This window comes from Chamaea fasciata, unplaced genomic scaffold (assembly GCF_029207755.1).
Source record: "Chamaea fasciata isolate MVZ Bird 193981 ecotype frontalis unplaced genomic scaffold, bChaFas1.0.hap1 SCAF_14, whole genome shotgun sequence".
Taxonomy (NCBI): Eukaryota; Metazoa; Chordata; class Aves; order Passeriformes; family Sylviidae; genus Chamaea; species Chamaea fasciata.
This window is the reverse complement of record NW_027094099.1, coordinates 2,090,453-2,115,023: the sequence shown is the minus strand read 5'-3', so window position 1 is coordinate 2,115,023 and position 24,571 is coordinate 2,090,453. Positions and strand designations below refer to the sequence as shown.

The 24,571-nt window shown below is 61.9% G+C and overlaps 2 protein-coding genes across 2 annotated transcripts; one reads left to right on the top strand and one right to left on the bottom strand.

The window, feature by feature from the left end:
* The first annotated feature begins 1,999 nt into the window (after window positions 1-1,999).
* STRA6 (signaling receptor and transporter of retinol STRA6) lies at window positions 2,000-18,662 on the top strand. Its single transcript, XM_066196106.1, has 17 exons — window positions 2,000-2,121; window positions 2,824-2,902; window positions 3,305-3,390; window positions 4,984-5,123; window positions 5,246-5,412; window positions 7,422-7,544; window positions 8,141-8,208; window positions 8,472-8,548; window positions 9,220-9,281; window positions 9,922-10,096; window positions 11,800-11,875; window positions 13,374-13,507; window positions 14,914-15,031; window positions 15,992-16,093; window positions 16,600-16,763; window positions 17,288-17,425; window positions 17,984-18,662. Exons 1-17 carry the CDS (start codon window positions 2,000-2,002, stop codon window positions 18,148-18,150), a joined length of 1,998 nt encoding a protein of 665 aa, XP_066052203.1. The 3' UTR covers window positions 18,151-18,662.
* Window positions 18,663-20,384: 1,722 nt separating this feature from the next.
* LOC136296735 (immunoglobulin superfamily containing leucine-rich repeat protein-like) lies at window positions 20,385-23,574 on the bottom strand. The gene is made up of 2 exons (XM_066196109.1): window positions 23,496-23,574; window positions 20,385-22,483 (listed from the first exon to the last, which is right to left on the bottom strand). Exon 2 carries the CDS (start codon window positions 22,472-22,474, stop codon window positions 21,239-21,241), a length of 1,236 nt encoding a protein of 411 aa, XP_066052206.1. The 5' UTR covers window positions 22,475-22,483; window positions 23,496-23,574; the 3' UTR covers window positions 20,385-21,238.
* Between the last annotated feature and the right edge of the window lie 997 nt (window positions 23,575-24,571).

The window sequence follows — 24,571 nt, the reverse complement described above, 5'->3', positions numbered from 1 at the left end:
CAGGGAAATCCGGATTAGCCCGCCCGGGCCTCAAGCGTTCCCTGGAAAATCCGGGCAATTCCCTCCCGGATCCCCTTTTTCCCGGTTTTATTCCGCCATCCCAAAATTCCTGGGAAATGGGGGGGATGGGGCCGGGCAGGAGCTTTTGTGGGGAAGATCAAAGGGCGGGAGAGGAGCAGAGGGATCGAATTCCAAGGAAAATCCCGGAGCTGGGACGGGCCCGGCGCGGAATGAGGATCCCGCTGGGGTTTGGCGCTCCCGCCTCTGTTTTTTTGGGATTTTGGGAGTCGGGAAGGAGCCGAGGGATCCAATCCCACGGGAGGGGAAAGTTCCCGTCACGGCGGGGGGCTCCGAGCGCTCCGGAGGCGGAAAATCGGGAATGAGGGGCTGGAAAACCGGGAATGAGGGGCTGGAAATTGGGAATGAGGGGCTGGAATCGGGAATGAGGGGCTGGAAATTGGGTATGAGGGGCTGGAATCGGGAATGAGGGGCTGGAAATTGGGAATGAGGGGCTGGAAATCGGGAATGAGGGGCTGGAAATTGGGAATGAGGGGCTGGAAATCGGGAATGAGGGGCTGGAAATTGGGAATGAGGGGCTGGAAATTGGGAATGAGGGGATGGAAAATTGGGAATGAGGGGCTGGAAAACCGGGAATGAGGGGCTGGAAAATCGGGAATGAGGGGCTGAAATCGGGAATGAGGGGCTGGAAAACCGGGAATGAGGGGCTGGAAATTGGGAATGAGGGGCTGAAATTGGGAATGAGGGGCTGGAAATTGGGAATGAGGGGCTGGAAAACCGGGAATGAGGGGCTGGAAAATCGGGAATGAGGGGCTGGAAATCGGGAATGAGGGGCTGGAAAACCGGGAATGAGGGGCTGGAAAACCGGGAATGAGGGGCTGGAAAATCGGGAATGAGGGGCTGGAAATTGGGAATGAGGGGCTGGAAAACCGGGAATGAGGGGCTGGAAATCAGGGATGAGCCTTTCCCAGTTCCCGGAGAAAATGGGGAATTAACTCTTCCCTGTGTCCTGGGAGGCTGAGGAAAATTGACAAGTCCCAAATCCCAAATCCCGAACCCAGGATGGGCCTTGAGATGGGATCTGGGATCGCTGGGATCCCCAAGCGGGATTTGGGATGGCGGGAATTGGGGATTTGGGATGGAGCCTGGGGCTGCTGGGATCCCAGATTGACCTTCGGGATTCGTGGGCTCCCAAAGTGGGATTTGGGACGGGATTTGGGATCTGGGATTGGATCTGGGACGGGATTTGGGATCCGGGATGGGATTTGGGATCTGGGACGGGATTTGGGATCCGGGACGGGATTTGGGGTCTGGGATTGGGTCTGGGATGGGATTTGGGATCCGGGATGGGATTTGGGATCTGGGATTGGATCCGGGACGGGATTTGGGGTCTGCGGGGTCCCAGTCCCACGGGATGGCAGGACCAGGACCCTGGGGTGGGGGAGGGGCTCCGACTCCCGGCGGATTTTTGGGAAGGGAGGCACAAATCCCGGCTTTCCATCCTGGCACCGAGCAGAGCCCTGGGAACGCTGCCGGGGACAGGCGGGGACAAACGGGGACACCGGCGACATCCCCGAGCTGTCTATGGGATGTCCCCAAGCCCCGGCCGGTGACACGCGGGGACACCTCGCGCTTGTCGCGGTCCCCAAGCGCTCCCGGCGGTCCCGGCGCGGGGACGGGGACAGTTCCCTGCTGGCGCTTTGGGGACAGCGCGGCTCCCGCCCCTCCGCAGCCGCGACCTTGGAGCCGCTTTTCCAGCCCCAACAATTCCCGGGAAAACCCAAACAAAAGGCGGGAGCGGCCCCGGGGGTTCGTCCCGCCCCCGGCTCCCGGGAAAAGCGGGAATCCCGCCGGGAATTCGGGAGAAAGCGCCGGCACCGCCGCCTCCAGCCCGCTTTTCCCGGGGTTTATTCCCACTTTTCCCGGGGTTTATTCCCACTTTTCCAGCCGGCTCGGGGCTCCCAGCGGGGGAGGGGCGGCCATGGCCTCCAACGGCTCGGCTGGAATTCGGGATTCGCCCCCGGAGCCGGGAATTTTCCTGGATGAGGAGCTGGGATCCGACTGGTACATCTACGAGTCCACGGAGTCCACGGCCCGCGATGAGTGAGTGGCCCCAAAATGTCCCCAAAAATGTCCCCGAGAGGTCCCCAAAATGTCCCCAAAATGTCCCCAAAATGTCCCCAAAATGTCCCCGAGAGGTCCCCAAACTGGGCTTAAAATGGCCCCAAAAATGGCCCCAAAGTGGCCTTAAAATGTCCCCAAAATTGTCCCCAAAGTGGCCCCAAAAATATCCCAAACTGGGCTTAAAATAACCCCAAAAATGGCCCCAAAATGTCCCCGAAGTGGCCCCAAACAGCCCCTCTAAAAATCCCGGGATTTTGGCTCCTGGGTTCAATTCCCTTTCCCAAGGACGAGCGAATTCCCGTAGGGAAGATCCCGATCCTCTAAAGCTTTGGGGACGGCAGGAATTCTTTGGGATGCCTGGAAGATCCCGTTTTTCCTCTGGGACCCTCCCCTGCTCCCATCCCGTTGGAACTGTGGGCTTTGGGAAGGCCTTGGATGGGCTTTTCCCTATAAATTATGGGATTCAGGAGGTTTTCCACGGGATTTATGGGATTCAGGGATTCCCACAGGGGATTTTATGGGATTCAGGAGCTTTCCCTCATTTTCCCATTGTTTTTTTCCGGCCCTTTGAGGGTTAAACCTCCCAAAATCTGGGAATTTTTTCCCCCATTTTCCATCATTTTCCCCGGCCCTTTTAGGGTTAACCCCACCCAAACCCGGGATTTTTCCCCCTTTTTCCAGCCTTTTTCCCGAGGAAATCCCGGAATGCCACCCCGCGATTTCCCCCCGGATGTACCACACCGTCATGGCTCCCATTTCCGTGAGTATCCGCCCCCAAAATCCCGGGAAAAAACCTCCCACATTCCCACATGCCGTTCCCCACCCGGAATCCAGGGGTTGGATTTAGGGCCGACCTTCGTCTTGGAGGAATTTTCCCCCCGCACGAAACGATCCCGGAATTCCCTGATTTCCGGGGTTTTAATTCCCTGTGGGACAAGAACTCCAGAATTCCTCCCGAATCCTTCCCAGGATCCATTTTCCATGGATTTCTGGGGTCTCCATGGGGATCCCAGCATTCCCAAACCCCTTTTCCATGGATTTCTGGGGTTTCCATGGGGATCCCAGCATTCCCAGGATCCATTTTCCATGGATTTCTGGGGTCTCCATGGGAATCCCAGCATTCCCAAACCCCTTTTCCATGGATTTCCCGTCCCTTTCCCAGCTGGCCGTGATCGTGGCCTTGTCCTTCCTGGTGAAGCGTCGCCGACTCCGCCGGAGCTGCTGGAACGGAGTCCCGGGATTGCTCAGGTACCGGAATTCCCAAAATCCCGCTGATCCCTACCCGGGGAGGGCTGGGAATTCCCAAACCCCCTCTGATTCCTGGGAATTCCCAAACCTCCTCTGATCCCTGGGAAGTCCCACCCCCTCCCCCCCCCCCCCCCCTCCCACTCCCCGGGATTCCCCATATCCCACCCCTGGGAATCCCCAATCCCGCTCCCGGGAATCCCCATCCCACTCCCGGGAATCCCCAATCCCCACTCCTGGGAATTCCCATCCCCTCTCCCGGAATTCCCACTCTCCCTCTCCCGGAATTCCCCAACCCCTCTCCCGGAATCCCCACTCTCCCTCTCCCGGGAATCCCCAATCCCACTCCCGGAATCCCCAATCCCCACTCCCGGAATCCCCAATCCCATTCCCGGAATCCCCAATCCCCTCTCCCGGGAATTCCCAATCCCATTCCCGGAATTCCCCAATCCCACTCCCGGGAATCCCCAATCCCTCTCCCGGGAATTCCCTATCCCCTCTCCCGGGATCCCCACTCCCCACTCCCGGAATCCCCAATCCCACTCCCGGAATCCCCAATCCCTCTCCCGGGATCCCCAATCCCATTCCCGGAATCCCCAATCCCACTCCCGGGAATCCCCAATCCCATTCCCGGGAATCCCCACTCCCTCTCCCGGGAATCCCCACTCCCTCTCCCGGGATCCCCACTCTCCTTCTCCCGGGATCCCCAATCCCATTCCCGGAACTCCCAACCCCTCTCCTGGAATTCCCCATCCCTCTCCCGGAATCCCCAATCCCATTCCCGGGATCCCCAATCCCATTCCCGGAATCCCCAATCCCACTCCCGGGAATCCCCAATCCCATTCCCGGGATCCCCAATCCCATTCCCGGAATCCCCAATCCCCTCTCCCGGAATCCCCAATCCCATTCCCGGGATCCCCAATCCCATTCCCGGAATCCCCAATCCCACTCCCGGGAATCCCCAATCCCATTCCCGGGATCCCCAATCCCATTCCCGGAACTCCCAACCCCTCTCCTGGAATTCCCCATCCCTCTCCCGGAATCCCCAATCCCATTCCCGGGATCCCCAATCCCATTCCCGGGATCCCCAATCCCATTCCCGGAATTCCCCATTCCCTCTCCCGGGATCCCCAATCCCCTCTCCCGGGATCCCCAATCCCCTCTCCCGGGATCCCCAATCCCATTCCCGGAATCCCCAATCCCTCTCCCGGGATCCCCACTCTCCTTCTCCCGGGAATTCCCAACCCCTCTCCCGGGAATCCCCAATCCCATTCCCGGGATCCCCAATCCCATTCCCGGAATTCCCAATCCCACTCCCGGGAATTCCCCAATCCCATTCCCGGAATTCCCCAATCCCATTCCCGGGATCCCCAATCCCATTCCCGGAATTCCCCATTCCCTCTCCCGGAATCCCCACTCTCCCTCTCCCGGGATCCCCAATCCCATTCCCGGGATCCCCAACCCCTCTCCCGGGAATTCCCCAATCCCATTCCCGGAATTCCCCAATCCCATTCCCGGGATCCCCAATCCCACTCCCGGAATTCCCCCTCCCTCTCCCGGGATCCCCACTCTCCCCGTCCCGCGCTCCCGGAGCAGCCCCGCCGATCTCCTGGGCCCGGCCGGGCCCCGCGCCGCCGCCGCCGCCGTGTGCGCGCTGCTCGTGTCGTCGCTGTGCCAGCTGCCGCTGCAGCCCGAGCCGCTGCCCCTCGTGTCCCCCGCGTCCCCCGCCGCCCGCGGTGAGCGCCCCCCGCCGCCCCTCTCCCCCCCCCGCCCCCAGCTGCCCCCCGCGCTCATCCCGCCACGGTTTTCCATCCGGTTTTTGCGCGTTTTCCCGGATTTTTTTCCCGGTTTTCCGCAGAGCTGTGGAAGCTCCTGGCGCTGCTCTACTACCCCGCCTTCTACTTGCCGCTGCTGGCCTGCGCCGCGCCGCGCCGCCGCCTGGCCTACGGCGCCGGGACGCTGCTGGCCTGGGGACACTGCGCCGCGCAGCTGGGACAGCGCCTGCACTGTCCCCTCGGCCGCCAGGTGACACAGCCGCCGCCGCGTCACCTCCCCGGGCTGGCCCGAGGGGCTGTGTCCCCATTGTCACCTCCCTGGGGTGGCCCCGAGGGGCTGTGTCCCCATTGTCACCTCCCCGGGGTGGCCCCGAGGGGCTGTGTCCCCATTGTCACCTCCCCGGGGTGGCCCCGAGGGGCTGTGTCCCCATTGTCACCTCCCCGGGGTGGCCCCGAGGGGCTGTGTCCCCATTGTCACCTCCCCGGGGTGGCCCCGAGGGGCTGTGTCCCCATTGTCACCTCCCCGGGGTGGCCCTGAGGTGCCGTGGCGCCCTGGCCAGCTCCCAGCATGTCCCTGCAGTGTCCCCTGGCTGGGGCGCTGGCAGTGACCCTGTGTCCTCCAGGGTGGTGGCAGTGACAGTGTCCCCGGGCGGTGGCAGTGTCCCCGGGCGGTGGCAGTGTCCCGGGGCGGTGGCAGTGTCCCCGGGCGGTGACAGTGTCCCCAGGGGCGGTGGCAGTGTCCCCAGGGGCGGTGGCAGTGTCCCCAGGGGCAGTGACAGTGTCCCTGGGCAGTGACAGTGTCCCCAGGGGCGGTGGCAGTGTCCCCGGGCGGTGGCAGTGTCCCCGGGTGGTGGCAGTGTCCCCAGGGGCAGTGGCAGTGTCCTGGGGCGGTGGCAGTGTCCCCGGGCGGTGGCAGTGTCCCCGGGCGGTGGCAGTGTCCCCAGGGGCGGTGGCAGTGTCCCCGGGCGGTGGCAGTGTCCCCAGGGCGGTGACAGTGTCCCCAGGGGCGGTGACAGTGTCCCCAGGGGCGGTGGCAGTGTCCCCGGGCGGTGGCAGTGTCCCCGGGTGGTGGCAGTGTCCCCAGGGGCAGTGGCAGTGTCCTGGGGCGGTGGCAGTGTCCCCGGGCGGTGGCAGTGTCCCCGGGCGGTGGCAGTGTCCCCAGGGGCGGTGGCAGTGTCCCCGGGCGGTGGCAGTGTCCCCAGGGCGGTGACAGTGTCCCCAGGGCGGTGACAGTGTCCCCAGGGGCGGTGACAGTGTCCCCAGGGGCGGTGGCAGTGTCCCCGGGCGGTGGCAGTGTCCCCAGGGGCGGTGGCAGTGTCCCCGGGCGGTGGCAGTGTCCCCGGGCGGTGGCAGTGTCCCCAGGGGCGGTGGCAGTGTCCCTGGGCAGTGACAGTGTCCCCAGGCAGTGGCAGTGTCCCCGGGTGGTGACAGTGTCCCCAGGGGTGGTGGCAGTGTCCCCGGGCGGTGGCAGTGTCCCCAGGGGCAGTGGCAGTGTCCCCGGGCGGTGGCAGTGTCCCCGGGTGGTGACAGTGTCCCCAGGGGCGGTGGCAGTGTCCCGGGGCGGTGACAGTGTCCCCAGGGGTGGTGGCAGTGTCCCCGGGCGGTGGCAGTGTCCCCAGGGGCAGTGGCAGTGTCCCCGGGCGGTGGCAGTGTCCCCGGGTGGTGACAGTGTCCCCAGGGGCGGTGGCAGTGTCCCGGGGCGGTGACAGTGTCCCCAGGGGTGGTGGCAGTGTCCCCGGGCGGTGGCAGTGTCCCCAGGGGCAGTGGCAGTGTCCCCGGGCGGTGGCAGTGTCCCCGGGCGGTGGCAGTGTCCCCAGGGGCAGTGGCAGTGTCCCCGGGCGGTGGCAGTGTCCCCGGGTGGTGACAGTGTCCCCAGGGGCGGTGGCAGTGTCCCGGGGCGGTGGCAGTGTCCCCGGGCGGTGGCAGTGTCCCCGGGCGGTGGCAGTGTCCCCAGGGGCAGTGGCAGTGTCCCCGGGCGGTGGCAGTGTCCCCGGGTGGTGGCAGTGTCCCCAGGGGCGGTGACAGTGTCCCCAGGGGCGGTGGCAGTGTCCCCAGGGGCGGTGACAGTGTCCCCAGGGGCGGTGGCAGTGTCCCCAGGGGCGGTGGCAGTGTCCCCAGGCAGTGGCAGTGTCCCCGGGCGGTGGCAGTGTCCCCGGGCGGTGGCAGTGTCCCCAGGGGCAGTGGCAGTGTCCCCAGGGGCGGTGGCAGTGTCCCCGGGCGGTGGCAGTGTCCCCGGGCGGTGACAATGTCCCGTCCCAGCTCCCCGGGCTGTACTCGGCGCTGTCCCATGTCCCCGTCCTGCTGTCCCTGGCCCTGCTCAGTCTCTGGTACCCGGCGCGGCTGATCCGCAGCCTGGGCCGCGGGGACGGCCCCGAGCCACAGGTACCGCGGGAACGGGAATGGGATCGGGAATGGGAACGGGATCGGGATCAGGATCAGGATCAGGATTGGGATCGGGGTCAGGATCGGGGTCGGGATCAGGACTGGGATCGCGATCGGGAATGGGATCAGGGTCAGGATCAGGGTCGCAATCGGGATAGGGGTTGGGATCAGGATCGGGGTTGGGATTGGGATCGGGGTTGGGATTGGCATTGGGGTTGGAATCAGGATCAGGATCGGGATCAGGATCGGGATCGGGGTCGGGGTCGGGATCTTGGCGCGTTCCCCCGCCGGCCCCGTGGGTTGCGGGTGGCTCTCCGGCCCGGCAGCGGGCGATCCCCTCCGGAATGAATTCCTGGCCCCGTTCAGGCCGGCTCCCGGCTCCACGATTCCCGGATAATCCCGGCACTCGGGGCTTTGCTGGGAGAGGCCTGAGGTGACCCCGGCGGGCGGGAACGAGCGATTCCGGAGGGATTTGGGAACGGATGGTTCCCACTTTTCCACAGCCACACGGCACATTCCGTATCCCAACTGGGCTGGGGAATTCCTGGGAAAGCTCTGCCCTCCCCAGATCCATCCCTTTTCCCATTTCCCCCCAGATTCCCGGGAAGAGCTATTACAGGAGCTACCTCAAGGCCCTGCTGTCCAAGCGGGGCCGGAAGGGGAGGTAAGGACGCCAGTTCCCGTTCCCGGCAATTCCTGTTCCTGGAAATTCCTGTTCCTGGCAATTCCCGCTTCCAGCAATTCCCGCTTCCAGCAATTCCCATTCCCAGCAATTCCCGTTCCCAGCAATTCCCGTTCCCAGCAATTCCCATTCCCAGAAATTCCCGTTCCCAGAAATTCCCATTCCCACCAATTCCCATTTCCAGTAATTCCTATTCCCAGCAATTCCCAAAGGTTGGGAATGTCACCCCCGCCCTCCTCCCGCAGCTCGGCCAAGATGGAGGAGAGCCTCTGGCCCCGCCTCCGCTCCTACCTGCGCTCCTACGTCTACATTCCCGAGGAAGGTGGGAAAATCCCCTGGGATTGGGGAATGCTCGGGGCTGGGGCTGAGGGATCAGCCGGGACATTCCCGAGATCCCAACCCAGCCTGGCCTGGAGCCCAGATCCAGCTGTGCCTGGGCCAGGGATCCAGAAATCCATGGAAAAGGGTCCTGGGAATGTTGGGAACCCCAGAAATCCATGGAAAAGAGTCCTGGGAATGATGGGAACCCCAGAAATCCATGGAAAAGAGTCCTGGGAATGATGGGAACCCCATGGAGACCCCAGAAATCCATGGGAAAGAGTCCTGGGAATGATGGGAACCCCATGGAGACCCCAGAAATCCATGGAAAAGGGGTCCTGGGAGGGGTCCTGGGACAATTCCAGGCAGTTTGGGGCAGGCCTGGTTTTCCTGGGAATGCCTGGCCAGGGAAGGGCGGGAGCAGCCGGGGCTGGAGGAGGGAATTCCTGTGCCGAGGGGTGAAATCCCGGGAATGCGGAGCCACTCCCGGCCCTTCCCATCCATGGAGGGGACAGGGAACGTCCCAGAGGTGGCACCTGTGTCCCCATGGAAAAGCAGGACGGAGTCATGTGGCCATTCCCAGCTCTCCATCCCGGAATTCCCCGGGGAAATCCCATTCCAGGATGTTCCCTCCAGCATCCCAAATCCCGGCTCCTCTCCCGCTTTTCCTGCCAGGATTCCGGATCCCGCTGATGCTGGTGGTGTCCGTCACCACGGCCGTCATCGCCGTCTACCAGGTGACACCGGGGACATTCCCCATAGATCCATGGGAAAGGGGTCTGGGAATGCTGGGAACCCCATTGGAAGCCCCATAAATCCATGGGAAAGGGGTCTGGGAATGACGGGATCCCCACGGAGGATCCCGGGGCTCACCGACATTGAAATCCCTTCTGGAATTCCGCATTCCCGAGGCTCTGCCGAGCCCTAAATCCCTCAACCCCACAGGATCCGAGCCCCAAATCCCTCAATCCCGTGGGACCTGAGCCCCAAATCCCTCAATCCTGTGGGACCCAAACTCCAAATCCCTCAACCCCATGGAATCCGATCCTCAAATCCCTCAATCCCGTGGGGCCCGATCCCCAAATCCCTCAATCCCACGGAATCCGATCCCCAAATCCGTCAATCCTTTGGGATCCGAGCCCCAGACCCCTCAATCCCTTGGGACCCAAATCCCTAAAACCCCACAGGATCCGAGCCCCAAATCCCTCAATCCCGTGGGATCCAAACCCCAAATCCCTCCATCCCGTGGGACCCAAACCCCAGCTCCCCCCGCTCCCGGAGTCCCGGAGTCCCGGTGCGGGGCCGCGGCGCTCCCGGCGCGGTGTGCCGTCCCCGTGCCGCTGCCGTGGGCGGTGGGCCGAGCGCGGTGTCGCGCAGGTGGCCGTGCTGCTGCTGGCGGCGGCGCTGCCGGCGCTGCGGGCCGTGCGCGCCGGCATCACCAAGGACGCGGCGGTGCTGCTGGTGCAGCTGGGGCTGCTGCCCGGAACCGCCCGGCCCGGAGACATGGAGCGAGAGCTGCGCACCGCCAGGCATTACCTCTGGGCCCTGGAAGGTGACCGCGGGGACGCCGGGCCTTCCCGAGGGATTCCTGGCCTGGAGCCCGGGGAGGGACCGGGAGGGTGCCGGGGGGGGGATTTCGGGAGCGGCTGGCAGGGATGGAGCGGATTGCGGAGGGATTTGGGGAAGGTTCCCCGCGTGGAAGATGGGACTGGGAGGATTCCCGGGGCGCTTTGGGGAGGATTGCTGGCCCGGAGGATGGGATGGGGAGGGTTCCAGGGGGATTCCTCACCCGGAGAATGGGATTGGGGCGGATTCCAGGGGGATTCCTCACCCGGAGAATGGGATTGGGGCGGATTCCAGGGGGATTTCGGGAGGATTCCTGGCCCAGAGGATGGGATGGGGAGGATTTCAGGAGGATTCCTCACCCGGAGAATGGGATTGGGGCGGATTCCAGGGGGATTTCGGGATGATTCCTGGCCCAGAGGATGGGATGGGGAGGATTTCAGGAGGATTCCTCACCCAGAGGATGAGATGGGGAGGATTCCAGGAGGATTTCAGGAGGATTCCTGGCCCAGAGGATGAGATGGGGAGGATTCCAGGGGGATTCCTCACCCGGAGAATGGGATTGGGGCGGATTCCAGGGGGATTTCGGGATGATTCCTCACCCAGAGGATGGGATTGGGAGGATTCCAGGAAAGATTTCCAGAGGATTCCCAGCCCGGAAAATGGGATGGGGAGCATTCCAGGGGGATTTTGGGAGGATTCTTCACCTGGAGGATGGGATGGGGCAGATTCCAGAGGGATTTCTGGGATGGGAAGGATTCCAGGGAGTTTTCCAGAGGATTCCCAGCCCAGAAAATGGGAGGGGTGGGACTCCTGGCCCAGAGGATGGGATTGGGAAGATTCCTGGGGGATTTTGGGAGGATTCCTGGCCCGGAGGATGGGATTGGGGAGGATTCTGGGGAGGATTTCCAGAGGATTCCCAGCCTGGAGAATGGGATTGGGGCAGATTCCAGGGGGATTTCAGGAGGATTCCTCTCCCTGAGGATGGGATTGGGCGGATTCCAGAGGGAATGCAGAGCTGCTGGCGGGGTTGGGGCTGTGCCAAGCTGGCGCGTGCCAAGGCGGGAACAGACTCTGGGAAGAGACTCCGGGAAAAGCCGGAGGGAAGAGGCAGCAGATGCCGCGGGCTGGGAAATCTGCTGGAAGCGAACAGATGGGCCCCGGATCCCTGGAGAGTGGAAATCCTTGGATGGGGGGATGAGGGAAGAGCAGGGGAGAGGGGGCGGCAGGGCTGGAGGGATGGCTGGGATCAGGGAATAGGGATAAAGGGATAGCAGGGATGAGAGGATTTCAGGGATCAGGGAATAGCAGGGGTGATGGATAGCAGGAATGAGGGGATTCCAGGGATGAAGGGATAGCAGGGATGCCCCCTCCTTCCTTGGGAACCCACCAACTCCAGGGAGGAATTCTGTGGCTTTTCCTGGATCCCCAAACCTCTCTCATCCCGTTTTTTCCCCTCCATCCCTCCTCCCGCTTTCCTGCAGATCCCCTTTTCCCAAGATTCCCATCCCTGGATCCCATCCCATCGCACTCCAGGGATTTTCCCAGATTTCCCTTCCCACTGTCCCACCCGTTCCCCCTCGGCGGGAAACTGAGGCATCCCCCATCCCCGGGTCCCGATTCCCGCTCCAACCCCATTCCCGGCGTTATTCCCGAGTCCAAATCCCGGAATCTGTTCCCGTTTTCTGGCAGTGTGCTACATCTGCTCCCTGGCGCTGTGCTGCCTGCTCACCTGCGCCATGCTGCTCCGGACGCTGGCCATGCACAGGTGGGCCACGGCCCGAATTCCCGACCCCATTCCCGACAATCCCGGCCCCATTCCTGAATTCCCGACCCCATTCCTGATAATCCTGGCCCCATTCCTGAATTCCCGACCCCATTCCCGACAATCCCGGCCCCATTCCTGAATTCCCGACCCCATTCCTGATAATCATGGCCCCATCCCTGAATTGCCGATCCCACTCCCAATATTCCCGGCCCCATTCCTGCTATTCCTGGCCCCATTCCCCACAATTCCAACCCCATTCCTCAGTTTCCTGTCCCCATTTCTGGTGTCCGCAGCCCCATTCCTGATGTCTCAGCTCCATTCCTGATGTTCCTGTCCCCATTCCCAATTTCCCAGTCCCCATTCCCAACATTCCTATCTCCATTCCCAGTGTCCCCAGCCCCATTCCCAATGTTCCCAGCTCCATTCCCGATGTCCCCGGGACACCCCCAGTCCCGACATTCATGGCCCTGTTCCAAATGTCCTCATCCCCATTCCCGACCTTCCTGTCCCCATTCCTGACCTTCCTGTCCCCATTCCCGAATTCCCTGTCCCCATTCCCGACATTCCCCATCCCCATTCCTGATGTCTCCATTCCCATTCCCAATATCCCTGTCCCCATTCCCAACCTTCCTGTCCCCATTCCCGACATTCCCAGCCCCATTCCCAATGTCCCAGGCCTCATTCCCAACCTTCCTGTCCCCATTCCCGACGTTCCTCATCCCCATTCCCGCTGTCTCCGTCCCCATTCCCAATGTCCCCATTTCCGACCTTCCCTGTCCCCATTCCCGACCTTCCTGTCCCCATTCCCGAATTCCCTGTCCCCATTCCCGCCATTCCCAGCCCCATTCCCAATGTCCCTGGCCCCATTCCTGACCTTCCAGTCCCCATTCCCAACATTCCCCGTCCCCATTCCTGACGTCCCCATTCCTGATGTCCCCACCCCCATTCCCAATGTCCCTATTCCCGACCTTCCAGTCCCCATTTCCGACATTCCCCGTCCCCATTCCTGACATCCCTGTCCCCATTCCTGCTGTCCCCGTCCCCATTCCTGACGTCCCCGACCCCATTCTCGATATCCCCGTCCCCATTCCCGACGTCCCCGTCCCCGTTCCCGCTGTCCCCGTCCCCATTCCCAATGTCCCCATTCCTGACATTCCCTGTCCCCATTCCCGACCTTCCAGTCCCCATTCCCAACATTCCCCATCCCCATTCCTGACGTCCCCATTCCCGCTGTCCCCACCCCCATTCCCAATGTCCCCATTCCCGACCTTCCCTGTCCCTATTCCCGACCTTCCAGTCCCCATTCCCGACATTCCCCGTCCCCATTCCTGACATCCCTGTCCCCATTCCCGCTGTCCCCGTCCCCATTCCCAATGTCCCTGACCCCATTCCCACTGTCCCCGTCCCCATTCCTGACGTCCCCATTCCCACCGTCCCCGTCCCCATTCCTGACGTCCCCGTTCCCGCCGTCCCGACCTTTCCGGGGAATTCCCGGCAGGTCCAACCTGCGGGCGCTGTACCAGGGCGCCGTGCTGGACGTCTTCTCCGAGGCGCGCATCCTGCGCCCTTCCCGCGGGGCCGTGGTCTGCTGGATCGCCTTCTCCGGCTTCCAGGCCGCCTTCGCCTGCCTGGGTAACGGGATCCCGGCATCCTGGGACGGGGAGCCCCGGTCGGTTGAGGATTGAGGGGCGACTTCCTTCTTTCGCCCCGTTGCCAGGAGGGGTTTTAGCTCCTTCTCCTCTAAAGGGAACCGGGAGGATTTTGGGGACGCCGGAGGGTTGGGAGTTGGGAGAAACTGGAGAAGGAATTGGGAAAAAAATTGGGGGGGGAAATTGGGGAAACTGGAAAAAAATTGGAAAAAAATTGGGGGGGAAATTGGGGAAAAAAAATTGGGAAAAAAAATTGGGAAGAAATTGGAAGAAATTGGAAGAAATTGGAAGAAATTGGGAAAAAATGGAAAAAAATTGGAAAAAATTGGGAAAAATTGGGGGAAACATTGGAAAAAATCTGGAAAAATTTGGAAAAAATTGGAAAAAATTGGAAAAAAGTGGGAAAAAATTGGAAAAATTTGGAAAAAATTGGAAGAAATTGGGGAAAAATGGGAAAAAAATTGAAGAAATTGGAAAAAATTGGAAGAAATTGGAAAAAAATTGGGAGAAATTGGAAAAAAACGGAAAAAAATTTGAAGAAATTGGAAAAAATTTGGAAAAAATTGGAAAAATTGGAAAAATTGGAAAAATTTGGAAAAAATTAAAAAAAATGGAAAAAATTGGAAAAAAATCAGAAAAAATTGGGAAAAAATGGAAAAAAATGGAAAAAATTGGAAAAAAATGGGAAAAATTGGAAAAAATGGAAAAAATTTGAAGAAATTGGAAAAAAATTGGGAAAAATTGGGAAAAATTGGAAAAATTGGAAAAAATTGGAAAAAATTGGAAAAAATTGGAAAAAATTGGAAAAAAATTGGGAAAAAAATTGGAAAAAATTGGAAAAAATCGGGTTGGGAATTCCAAGAGGTGGAAGGTGTGGGATGACGCCTGGGTAACAGGATTTTGGGATCATGGGATGGGGGATCCCGATTTTATTAGGGATTCAGTGGCAATTCCCTGTTTTCTCCCCATTTCCAGAAGAGTTTTTTAACCCCTTTTCCTCCGACGGAATCTGGCGGATTTTGGGAACACCGGATGGTTGGGAATTGGGGAAAAAAAATGGAAAAATAACTGGAAAAATCGGAAAAACTCCGAAAAATTGGGTTGGGAATTCCAAGTGGAGGAAGGGGTGGGTGGGATGATTCCTGGGTTTGGCTGGATCCCAAACATTTGGATGGGAAAAGCTGTGGGAGTCTCTTTTCCTCGGAGCATTCCGGGGGCTCCTTGTCCCCGTCCCAGCCTGGATCATCCTTCCCTAAAAAGAAGGAAAATCTTCACCCCCGGGACTTGCGGGGACAATCCCTTGGGAATGCCGGCCTGTTTGGGGGGTTTTTATGGAATCTGGGGAATAAGAGCCTCTTTTCCATCCCGGATTCCCGCTCCCATTCCCAGGTCTCCTGATCCAGCAGGTGATTTTCTTCCTCTGCTTCGTGGCCTTCACCTTCCTGGTGGTGATCCCGCTCCAGGCCGGCACCGGCTCCCTGCTCTTCGGGATCATCCGGAACATGTGGTGAGCTGGCAAGGGCTGGAGACGCCGAGGGATGCTCCTGGATGGGTTTGGGATGCTCCAGCTGGGGTTTGTCCAACACCAACGGAGGTTCCTGCTGCCCAGGGCGGGTTTTGGGGACATTCCCAGTATTTTGGGACATTCCCAGTATTTTGGGACATTCCCGGTGTTTTCGGACATTCCGAGTTCTTTGGGATGTTCCCGGTTCTTTGGGCCATTCCCGGTTCCCTGGGCCATTCCCGGTGTTTTCCCTGGGCCATTCCCGGTGTTTTCCCTGGGCCACTCCCGGTGTTTTCCCTGGGCCATTCCCGGTGTTTTCCCTGGGCCATTCCCGGTGTTTTCCCTGGGCCATTCCCGGTGTTTGGGGCCATTCCCGGTGTTTGGGGCCATTCCCGGTGTTGTCCCTGGGCCATTCCCGGTGTTGTCCCTGGGCCATTCCCTGTGTTTGGGGCCATTCCCGGTGTTTTCCCTGGGCCATCCCCGGTGTTTTGGGCCATTCCCGGTGTTTTCCCTGGGCCATTCCCGGTGTTTTCCCTGGGCCATTCCCAGTGTTTTGGGCCATCCCTGGTTCCCTGGGCCATTCCCGGTGTTTTGGGCCATTGCCGGTGTTTTCCCTGGGCCATTCCCGGTGTTTTCCCTGGGCCATTCCCGGTGTTTGGGGCCATTCCCGGTGTTTTGGGCAATCCCTGGTTCCCTGGGCCATTCCCGGTGTTTTGGGCCATTCCCGGTGTTTTGGGCCATTCCCGGTGTTTTGGGCCATTCCTAGTGTTTTGGGCCATTCCCGATGTCCCTGGGCCATTCCCGGTGTTTTCCCTGGGCCACTCCCGGTGTTTTCCCTGGGCCATTCCCGGTGTTTTCCCTGGGCCACTCCCGGTGTTTTCCCTGGGCCATTCCCGGTGTTTTCCCTGGGCCATTCCCGGTGTTTTCCCTGGGCCATTCCCGGTGTCCCTCCCGCCCTTCCAGGCCGTTCTGGCTGGCGCTGGTGGTGGCCGTGCTGCTGCAGCACCTCCTGGCTCGTTTCCAGTTCCTGGAGCAGCATTCCCTGCAGACGGAGCTCACCAACAGGTACGGGCCCGCCGCCACCCACCGTCGCCGGTTGTCCCCGGTTGTCCCCAGTGCGGGTTTGGCGGGAAGTCCGGGCTCCCACGGAGGTTCCTCCAGATGTTCTGGCCCGGAGTTTGGTGACACCAGCGAGGGTGGCCCTGCCCCACCGGCGCCGTTCCCGAGGCTGGGAGAGCCCCGATCTCTCGGGATGGGCCGGATGGGCTCGGTCACCGCGGGCAGATGTCCCTCACTCGGACACGGTGTCACCACCCAAGAGCACGGTGACACAGGGACCCAAGTGTCCCCCTGGTGTGGCAGCGATGCTCTCCCAGAGCTGGCGGCCTCCATCCCGATATCCCACCCCACACTTCGGCCGGTTCCTCAATCCCCGAGGACAAATCCTGACGTTTTTCTGGGAGGCCTCGGCCTGTCCCAAGGGGACGGACCCACCTCGGCCGGACGCTGGCGGTGTGGGTTGGCCGGACTTTTCCCGGGAAAGCCCATCCCAGGATCTGTGTCCCTCGCAGGCGCGCCCTGTACATCGTCACCTTCCTGCTCTTCCCCACCAACGTCCTGGTGGGCGTCCTGGCCGGGGTGTGGCGCGTGGTCATCTCCGGCCTCTACAACGCCGTCCACCTCTGCCGGCTGGACATCAGCCTGCTGCACCGCGGCGTGGAGACCTTCGACCCAGGTGGGGCAGCCCGAGGTCACCGGTCACCCCTGTCCCCCCACGGCGCGGTGGGCGCGGGGGGCCCGGAGCTGCTGGGATTGAGGGTGGCCTCAGACGTTGGAAATGGGACGCCCGGAGCCGGTGGAGTCTCCTGGTTCCTGCTTTTTATCCCGAAAAAAAACGAGTGGTGACCTTGGAGCTTCACCAGGGGTCACCTGGTGTCCCGGGAGATGGAGGAAAGGACCTCAGGCCGTCCCCCGTTATTCCCACTGGGATTGAGGGTGGCTTGGAAAGGGGACAACGGGAGCAGGTGGCTTTTATCAGTCCTGCTTTTATCCCAGAAAAAGTGGGATGAGCATTGGGGTTTGCCCTCGTGTCCCGGGATAAAGGGCTGGGCCTTGTCCTGCTGGCGCTGTGGGAGCACGGAGAGCAGAGCTGGGCCCGGCCCTCGGCTCCGGGGCGGGAATGGGGAATGGGAATGGGGAATGGGAATGAGAACAGGGAATGGGGAATGCTGTCCCCGCTGAGGGCGCGGTGTCCCGCAGGGTACCACACCTACTGCCACTACCTGAAGGTGGAGGTGAGCCAGTGCCACCCGCTGCTGAAAGCCTTCTGCCTCCTGCTGCTGCAGCCCCGGCAGACAGAGCCGCCCGCGGCGCCCCGGGACACACACCTGGAGGAAGGTGGGACCTGGGGACACCAGGGGATCGGGGCAGGGGACACTCTGGGGAGCTCTTGGTGGCACCTCTGGGTGGTGTGGGGACACCTCCATCCCTCCCTCCATCCATCCATCCATCCATCCATCCCTCCATCCGTCCCTCCATCCGTCCCTCCATCCATCCCTCCATCCATCCCTCCATCCATCCCTCCATCCATCCATCCAATGGCTGATCCCATCCCAGGGTTGCCCTGGGGCTCTTTGGGATGTGCCGGGATCCTGGTGCCTCCAGGGAAATGGGGCTGGAATCCGGGACCCCTGGAAATCTTCGGGTTGGACGGGACCATCCAGGGACACCTCCCGCTACCCCAGACTTCTCCAAGCCCCGTCCAACCTTTCCCTGTTCACCTCCACGCACCCAGGATCCACCACATCTCCTCTGGCGAATCCCACCCCACCCCATCCCTCCTCCCCGTCCCCCCTGGCTGTCCCCTTTCCCGGCCCTCCCCGCCAGCGCTCTCGGTGTCTCCCGGCGTTTTTCCAGGCCCTGAACGCCTTCCCTGCCGCTCCCGTCCCCTTGCAGGCCTGCAGCTGACGCGGCCCGCGGGCGCGGCGCGGGCGCGGCGGCTGCGGGCGCGCTGGGCTCTGGCCTACACGCTGCTGCGCAACCCCTCGCTGGCCGCGGCCCGCAAATCCGCCCTGGCCGACCCCGCCGCCAACGGCGCCCGCCTCCGCGGGCCCCGGCCCTGAATTCCCGGGAACGCCGGCCTCTTCCCGCCCCCCCTGCCCCAGCCTCCGGCCTCTCCCCCAGGGTTTATCCCCCAAGCCGCGCGGAGCCGCTCCCCGAGGCCGGAGGTGGCACCTCCTGGTTGGAGAACGCTCCCGGCGTCCCGAAAATGTTTTGGGATTCGCTCCCGCGACGAGCCCGGCTCTCAGCGGCTCTTCCAGCACGGCACGGTTCCCAGGGACCTGGGAGAGGAGCGCGGAGGGATCCCCGGCCAGCCCAAGGAATTCTCAAGCACCGGGAATTCCCTCTGGAGCTCCACGTGGGAGAAAATTCCCATTCGCGGCTTCTCCCTTCCCGATCCCGGCTCTGTTTGGGCTCCACATCCACTCCCGGGACGTTTTTCCCCCCAGTTTTTGAAGGATCAAATCCCCCCTTTGCTCCCCGTCCTCTCCCATTCCCGTTTTTTTGGCCGGCCCGCGGTTTTCCAGGGTTGGGATCCATGGAAAGCCTCCCTGGGAAGTGCCGGGGCAGGAGAATAAACGGACAGCTCATCCCTACTCCCGAGACGTGCGTTTTTCCCGGGATATTCCCGCAGGCTTTGGGACCATCCCAGCCCCCGAATCCAGTTGGGATGACCCCGCCCAGCCGAGATTTTGGGGATCTGCTCCGTCTGGGAATGTCGGGATCCAATCCGTGATGCCACTTTGGGGCGGTTTTATGGGAAAACCGTTCCCTCGGCATTCCCATGGTTTGGGAAAGGCCCCAAGGCGCAGCTTTGGGAAGGGCGGGAATGGGAACGGGGAATTTTGGGGGTGAAACACCAACGGGATGGGAACGAGGTGGTGCTGGATCACCTCTTTCCGCTCCTAAATCCAGGAATTCCCGACTTTTGGGGCTGGAATGTGCAGGCTCCTTCCATCCTAAACACCCCGAGATTCCCTTGGGAATTCTCAGCCCACTGAGATCATCCCAGGATTTCTGCTGGATCATCCCAGGGTTTCCTTGGGAGTCTCCAGATCTCCGCAGGATCCCGCAGACCCCATTCCCTCCCTCTGGAATGTTCCCAGCACCCTCAGGGTGATTCCCGTGCTTTGGGGTTTCCTTGGAGCTTCCCAATCCCTTTTCCCAGGATTTCCTCCCAGCCCATCCCAATCCCTGCGGCTCCAAAGGCAGCTGAAAATCCCTTAAAAATATATCCCTTTAAAAATCCCAAAAATCCCTTTTAAAATCCAAAAAATCCCTTTAAAAATCCCTAAAAATTCCTTTAAAATCCCTAAAAATCCCTTTATAAATCCCATAAAAAACACCCCTTTAGAAATCCCTAAAATCCGTGGCAGCTCGGTGCTACGGGCGGGGCTGAATTTTGGGATCTGTTTTCACAGCCCCACCCAAGGCTCCCTGGAGGATCCATGGAATTTGTGGGATTTCTGGGATAGCAGCAGCACCCGGGGCGGGATTTGGGATTTTCTTCCTCTTCCTGATGGTTCCCAGGATTCCCGGGGATTGGGGATTTTCTTCCCCTTCCCCAGGATCCCGGCTCGCCTGGAAACCCCAAATCCTCATCCCTCCCATCCCGGCTGGAATTCCGGGAATCCATCCCGCTATTCCCAGGGATAAAATGGAGGGTGAAGTCAAATCCCGGGAAACGACCCCAAAACTTCCCTCGGGGCCACAGGTTTTTATCCTACAGCGGGAAACATTCGTGGGAATTCAGGGAATCCACAGACACCTCGGCTGCCACTTCCCGAAAATCTGCCTGGATAAGGAATTTCCCTAAAATCTGCCTGGATAAGGAAAAACTGGAGAGCTCCAGGCTCTGCTTTTCCAGCTGATTTTTGGGGTCGCTTCCATTCCCGGGCTGCCTCAGGGGGAGATTTTGGGGTATCCCGGATTTTGGGAGTTCCTTCCAGGATTGAGGGGGGGGGGGGAGAACAGGGAAATTTGGGGGATTTGGGAGAGCTCCTCCACAACTGGGAAGGATTTGGGGATTCTCTGGCACAGGGAAAGATTTGGGAAAACTCTGGCACTGGGAAGGATTTGGGAGATCCGAGGGAATTTTCCAGACCTGGGAAAGATTTGGGAATGCTGAGGGGATGTTCTGGCACTGGGAAGGATTTGGGAAAGCTGCCAACGACAGCAGTGTCCCCTGATGCAGGAGGCTTGGGGACAATCCGGGGGGAGCCCGGGAGCCGCCGGCTCAGGGGGAATTTTGGGAATTTTGGGATGCACAGACCAAGCGAAGCCCGGCTGGTTTAGAAAACAAAAAGGAGTTTATTCAAGGCGCTTATAAAAAGTAATTATTAATTAAAGGTGTTTATGAATTAAAGGTATTTGTTTAAATTGTTCGCTTATTAACGGCGTTTATTACAGGTAACTCTTAATTGAAGGCGTTAATTGAAGGCGTTAATTGAAGGCATTTATCGCTGTCCCTACGGGGCGTTACAAGTTCCCCCATTCCCACCGGGAATCTTCGGCTCCAGCGGGGCAGCCCGGTGGGTCCAGCCCAGGCGGGGTTTTTGGGATCATGGCGAGGGGGTTTGGAATTGCTCTGGAATTCCAGGGCTGTGGAGGGGCTCGGGATGCTCCGGGTGCTCCTTTAGGGATGAAACCCGGGAATTCTAGGAGTGTGGAGGAGCTTGGAGTGCTCCTGGCCTTCCTTCAGGGATCAAATCCGAGAATTCCAGAGATTTGGAGGAGCTTGGGGTGCTCCCGGCGCTCCTCCAGGGATAAAACCCGGGAATTTCTCCCCGACCCAAGGCCACGGGTCAATCCCAATCCTGTCCCAGGACCCCATTCCCAAGAATTTTATCCTTGTATCGCTCCGCGCCGGCAGCCGTGGCGGCTTTGCGGTGGGACCGTCCCCGCTGTCACCTCCCGCGGCCGGCCCCGGCTCCGGGCGGGAGAAGAGCGGGACGTGGCACCTTGGGACACCCGGGAAGCGGCGGCGGATCCCGCCGGGGATCCGGGCTGGATCTGCCCCACTCCCGCTGAGCTCCTCCAGGAGGGCGGCCCCGCCGGACTCCGGAGCTCTCCCGGTTCCCATCAGCTCAGCAAAGGCACTACGAGAGCAAAAAACTACGGAAAATCGGGAACGCCGCCGCCTTCCCCCTCTCACCACAGCAGCAGCGGCCCCAGCGCCAGCGGCAGAATTCCCAGAGGGAATTCCCGGCCCCCCGCTCCGCTCCGCACGCCCCTGGGCACGTGGTAGACGATGACCAACTTCTCCCCGGCGCCCGAGGGCTCCGGCTCGTCCGCCGCGGCGCAGCCGTGCCCGCGGGGCTGCCCGGCCTGCGGGTCGTCGCGGGGCAGCTCCTCGGGCGGGTCCCGCGAGCCGGCCAGCGCCACGTGCAGCGACACCTCCCGCCGGCCCACCTCGTTGACGGCCAGGCACGTGTAGGTGCCCTCGTCCTCCCTGCCGAAGTCGGGGATGGCCAACGTGCCGTTCTTGAAGGCCAGGAAGCGGCGCCGCTGGCCGGCCTGTCCCGCCGAGGGCCCGCGGATGTCCAGGCTGCGGCCGGCGGCCGTGAGCGCCCGCCAGCGGATCTCGGGCGGGGGGCTGCCGGCAGCGCTGCAGTGCAGGCTCAGCGTCAGCCCGTCCCCGGGCCCGGCCTTGGCCAGGCTGGACAGGTAGGTGAGCTGAGCCGAGGGAGCCACGCACAGCTCGTCGGGCACTTCGGTGACCGGCCGGCCCCGCAGCCGCGCCGGCTCGGCGCACAGCGTGGAGCCCGCGCCCGACAGCGCGGCCGAGGTGCCGCGCGCCCACTCCTTGAGCCAGAAGAGGCGGCAGGAGCAGTTGAAGGGGTTGTGGAAGAGCTGCAGCTGCGCCAGCGCCGGCAGCCCCTCGAAGGCGCCTTGGGCCAGCGTGGCCAGCGCGTTGTCGTTGAGCCAGAGCGAGCGCAGCTCCCGCAGGCCGGCCAGCGCCCCGCGGGGCAGCCGCGACAGCCGGTTGTTGCTCAGCTTGAGGATCTGCAGCGCGCCCAGCGCGCCCAGGTCCTGCCAGGGGAAATCCGCCAGCCGGTTGTGGCTCAGGTCCAGGTTCTTGAGGTGCAGCAGGTGCGCGAAGGTGCCGGGCTCCACGGCCGAGATGTGGTTGTAGCCCAGCCACAGCGACTGCAGCTCGGGCGCCTCGGCCAGCGAGGAGCGGCCCAGGCGGCCCAGGCGGTTGGCGGAGAGCGTCAGGATGGTGACGTTCGGGGACAGGCCCCGCGGCACGTCCCGCAGCTCCCGGTAGGCGCACTCGGCCAGCAGCCGCCCGTTCTTCTTGGTGGAGCAGGAGCACGGGGCGGGACAGGCCAGGCCCGGGGACAGCAGCGTCGCCAGCGCCAGGACACCCAGCAGCCGCCTCATCCTTCCGTCCTGCCGGGAACAGAGAGGGGAGTGAGACCGGCCGGGAGCCCGAGCCGCTTTTCCCCTTTCCCGGGGGGAAAAGGGAGGGGGAAGAATCCCAGCTGGGAAAGGCGGTTTGGGATGTTCCCTAAAATATTCCCTAAATCCCGGCCTGAAGTTCCCCCTGGAGCTCCCGGTTCCCCCTCTGGAAAAGGCCCTTTCCGGGTTTGGGCTGGAATGTTGTTTGGGATGCCGGGGGGTTCCGGATTCCTCCCGCCGAGGAGGAGCGGAGCAACCGCAGCTCTTTCCCAACCGGCCTCCCCTCAAACCACGGCACTTTTGGGATTTCCAGCGGGCTCGAAACCCTCAGCCCAACCCCCGGCTCCAGCTTTTCCCATGGCATGGAAAAAACCCGGGCTCCGCTGGAATTCTCGGGAGGGGAATTTCTTCCCGGCAAACTCCCGGCTCCCGGCGCAGCCGGGGCCGCTGCGGCCCGTGTCCCACCGGGAAGAGGTTAATTCCCGCTCCGCCGGCAGCTGGCAGCCAGAGCCCTTTGTCTGAGCCTCGCAGGCCCGTTCCCTGCCCTCCCCGGCTCCCGGCCCGCTCGTTCCCAGCGGGAACCGAGTTTTGGGAATGCGGTGGAGGCGGAATAAACCCGCGCGCCTCACGGCGAGGGAGAGACCCCGGCGTCGGGACCTGGGGGCCGGGAAAGGCTCTGGGGGTGCCGGGGCAGCTCAAGGAGGGCTCGGTGACACCGTGGGGTGCCCAGGGTGGGACAGACCCCATCTCCCAGGGACTGGGGAGGGGGATCCCGGAAATTTTTCCCTCCTGGAGCTGCCATCCCTGGCTCCTGTCCCATCCCACCGCTTTTCCAAAGTCCCCCCGGGACGGGGCCGGCTCGGCGCATTCCAGAGCCGTGAATAACCGCCCTGCCTCCTTTCCTTCCTTCCTTCCCTCCTTTCCCTGGAGTTTTTTTTCCCGTTTTTTCCCGTTTTTCCCGGTCCCAGCCGCGCTCCCGGCCCCGCCGCCCCGGCCCCGTCACCGGCGCTGCCGCCCGGCTGTCCCCGCTGCTCCGGAGCTCGGCCCCGCCGCTCCCGGGCCCTTCTCGGCCGCCTCCTCCTCCTCCTCCTCCTCCTCCTCCCGTCCCCTCCCCGTCCCCCGGGCCCGGGTTTGTTTTCCATGGCACCGACCCGCTCCCGCCTGCCCGGCCCTGCCTCCGCCTGCCCCTGAGCCCAAACCCCCCAAATCCCCGTGTCCTCATAGCCTCGCGCCCCAAATCCCCCAAATCCCCCAAATCCCCGTGTGCCCATAGCCCTGAGCCCAAATCCCCTAAACCCCATGTCCCCATAGCCCTGACCCCAAATCCCCCAAATCCCCAAATCCCCGTGTGCCCATAGCCCTGACCCCAAATCCCCCAAATCCCCAAATCCCCGTGTCCCCATAGCCCTGACCCCAAATCCCCCAAATCCCCGTGTGCCCATAGCCCCGAGCCCAAATCCCCAAATCCCCGTGTGCCCATAGCCCTGACCCCAAATCCCCCAAATCCCCAAATCCCCGTGTCCCCATAGCCCTGGCCCCAAATCCCCCAAATCCCCCAAATCCCCGTGTGCCCATAGCCCTGACCCCAAATCCCCAAATCCCCGTGTGCCCATAGCCCTGACCCCAAATCCCCTAAACCCCATGTCCCCACAGCCCTGACCCCAAATCCCCCAAATCCCCAAATCCCCGTGTGCCCATAGCCCTGAGCCCCAAATCCCCCAAATCCCCGTGTGCCCATAGCCCTGACCCCAAATCCCCTAAACCCCATGTCCCCACAGCCCTGACCCCAAATCCCCCAAATCCCCAAATCCCCGTGTGCCCATAGCCCTGAGCCCCAAATCCCCCAAATCCCCGTGTGCCCATAGCCCTGACCCCAAATCCCCCAAATCCCCAAATCCCCGTGTGCCCATAGCCCTGGCCCCAAATCCCCCAAATCCCCAAATCCCCGTGTGCCCATAGCCCTGAGCCCCAAATCCCCCAAATCCCCGTGTGCCCATAGCCCTGACCCCAAATCCCCAAATCCCCGTGTGCCCATAGCCCTGACCCCAAATCCCCCAAATCCCCATGTCCCCATAGCCC

Bases quoted from the DNA above. Each gene is read 5' to 3' on its own strand.
- STRA6 (XM_066196106.1), top strand. From the start codon at position 2,000: ATGGCCTCCAACGGCTCGGCTGGAATTCGGGATTCGCCCCCGGAGCCG. The intron at 8,209-8,471 runs GTAAGGACGCCA...CTCCTCCCGCAG, and splicing joins AAGCGGGGCCGGAAGGGGAG to CTCGGCCAAGATGGAGGAGA. The intron at 16,094-16,599 runs GTACGGGCCCGC...TGTCCCTCGCAG, and splicing joins CAGACGGAGCTCACCAACAG to GCGCGCCCTGTACATCGTCA.
- LOC136296735 (XM_066196109.1), bottom strand. From the start codon at position 22,474: ATGAGGCGGCTGCTGGGTGTCCTGGCGCTGGCGACGCTGCTGTCCCCG.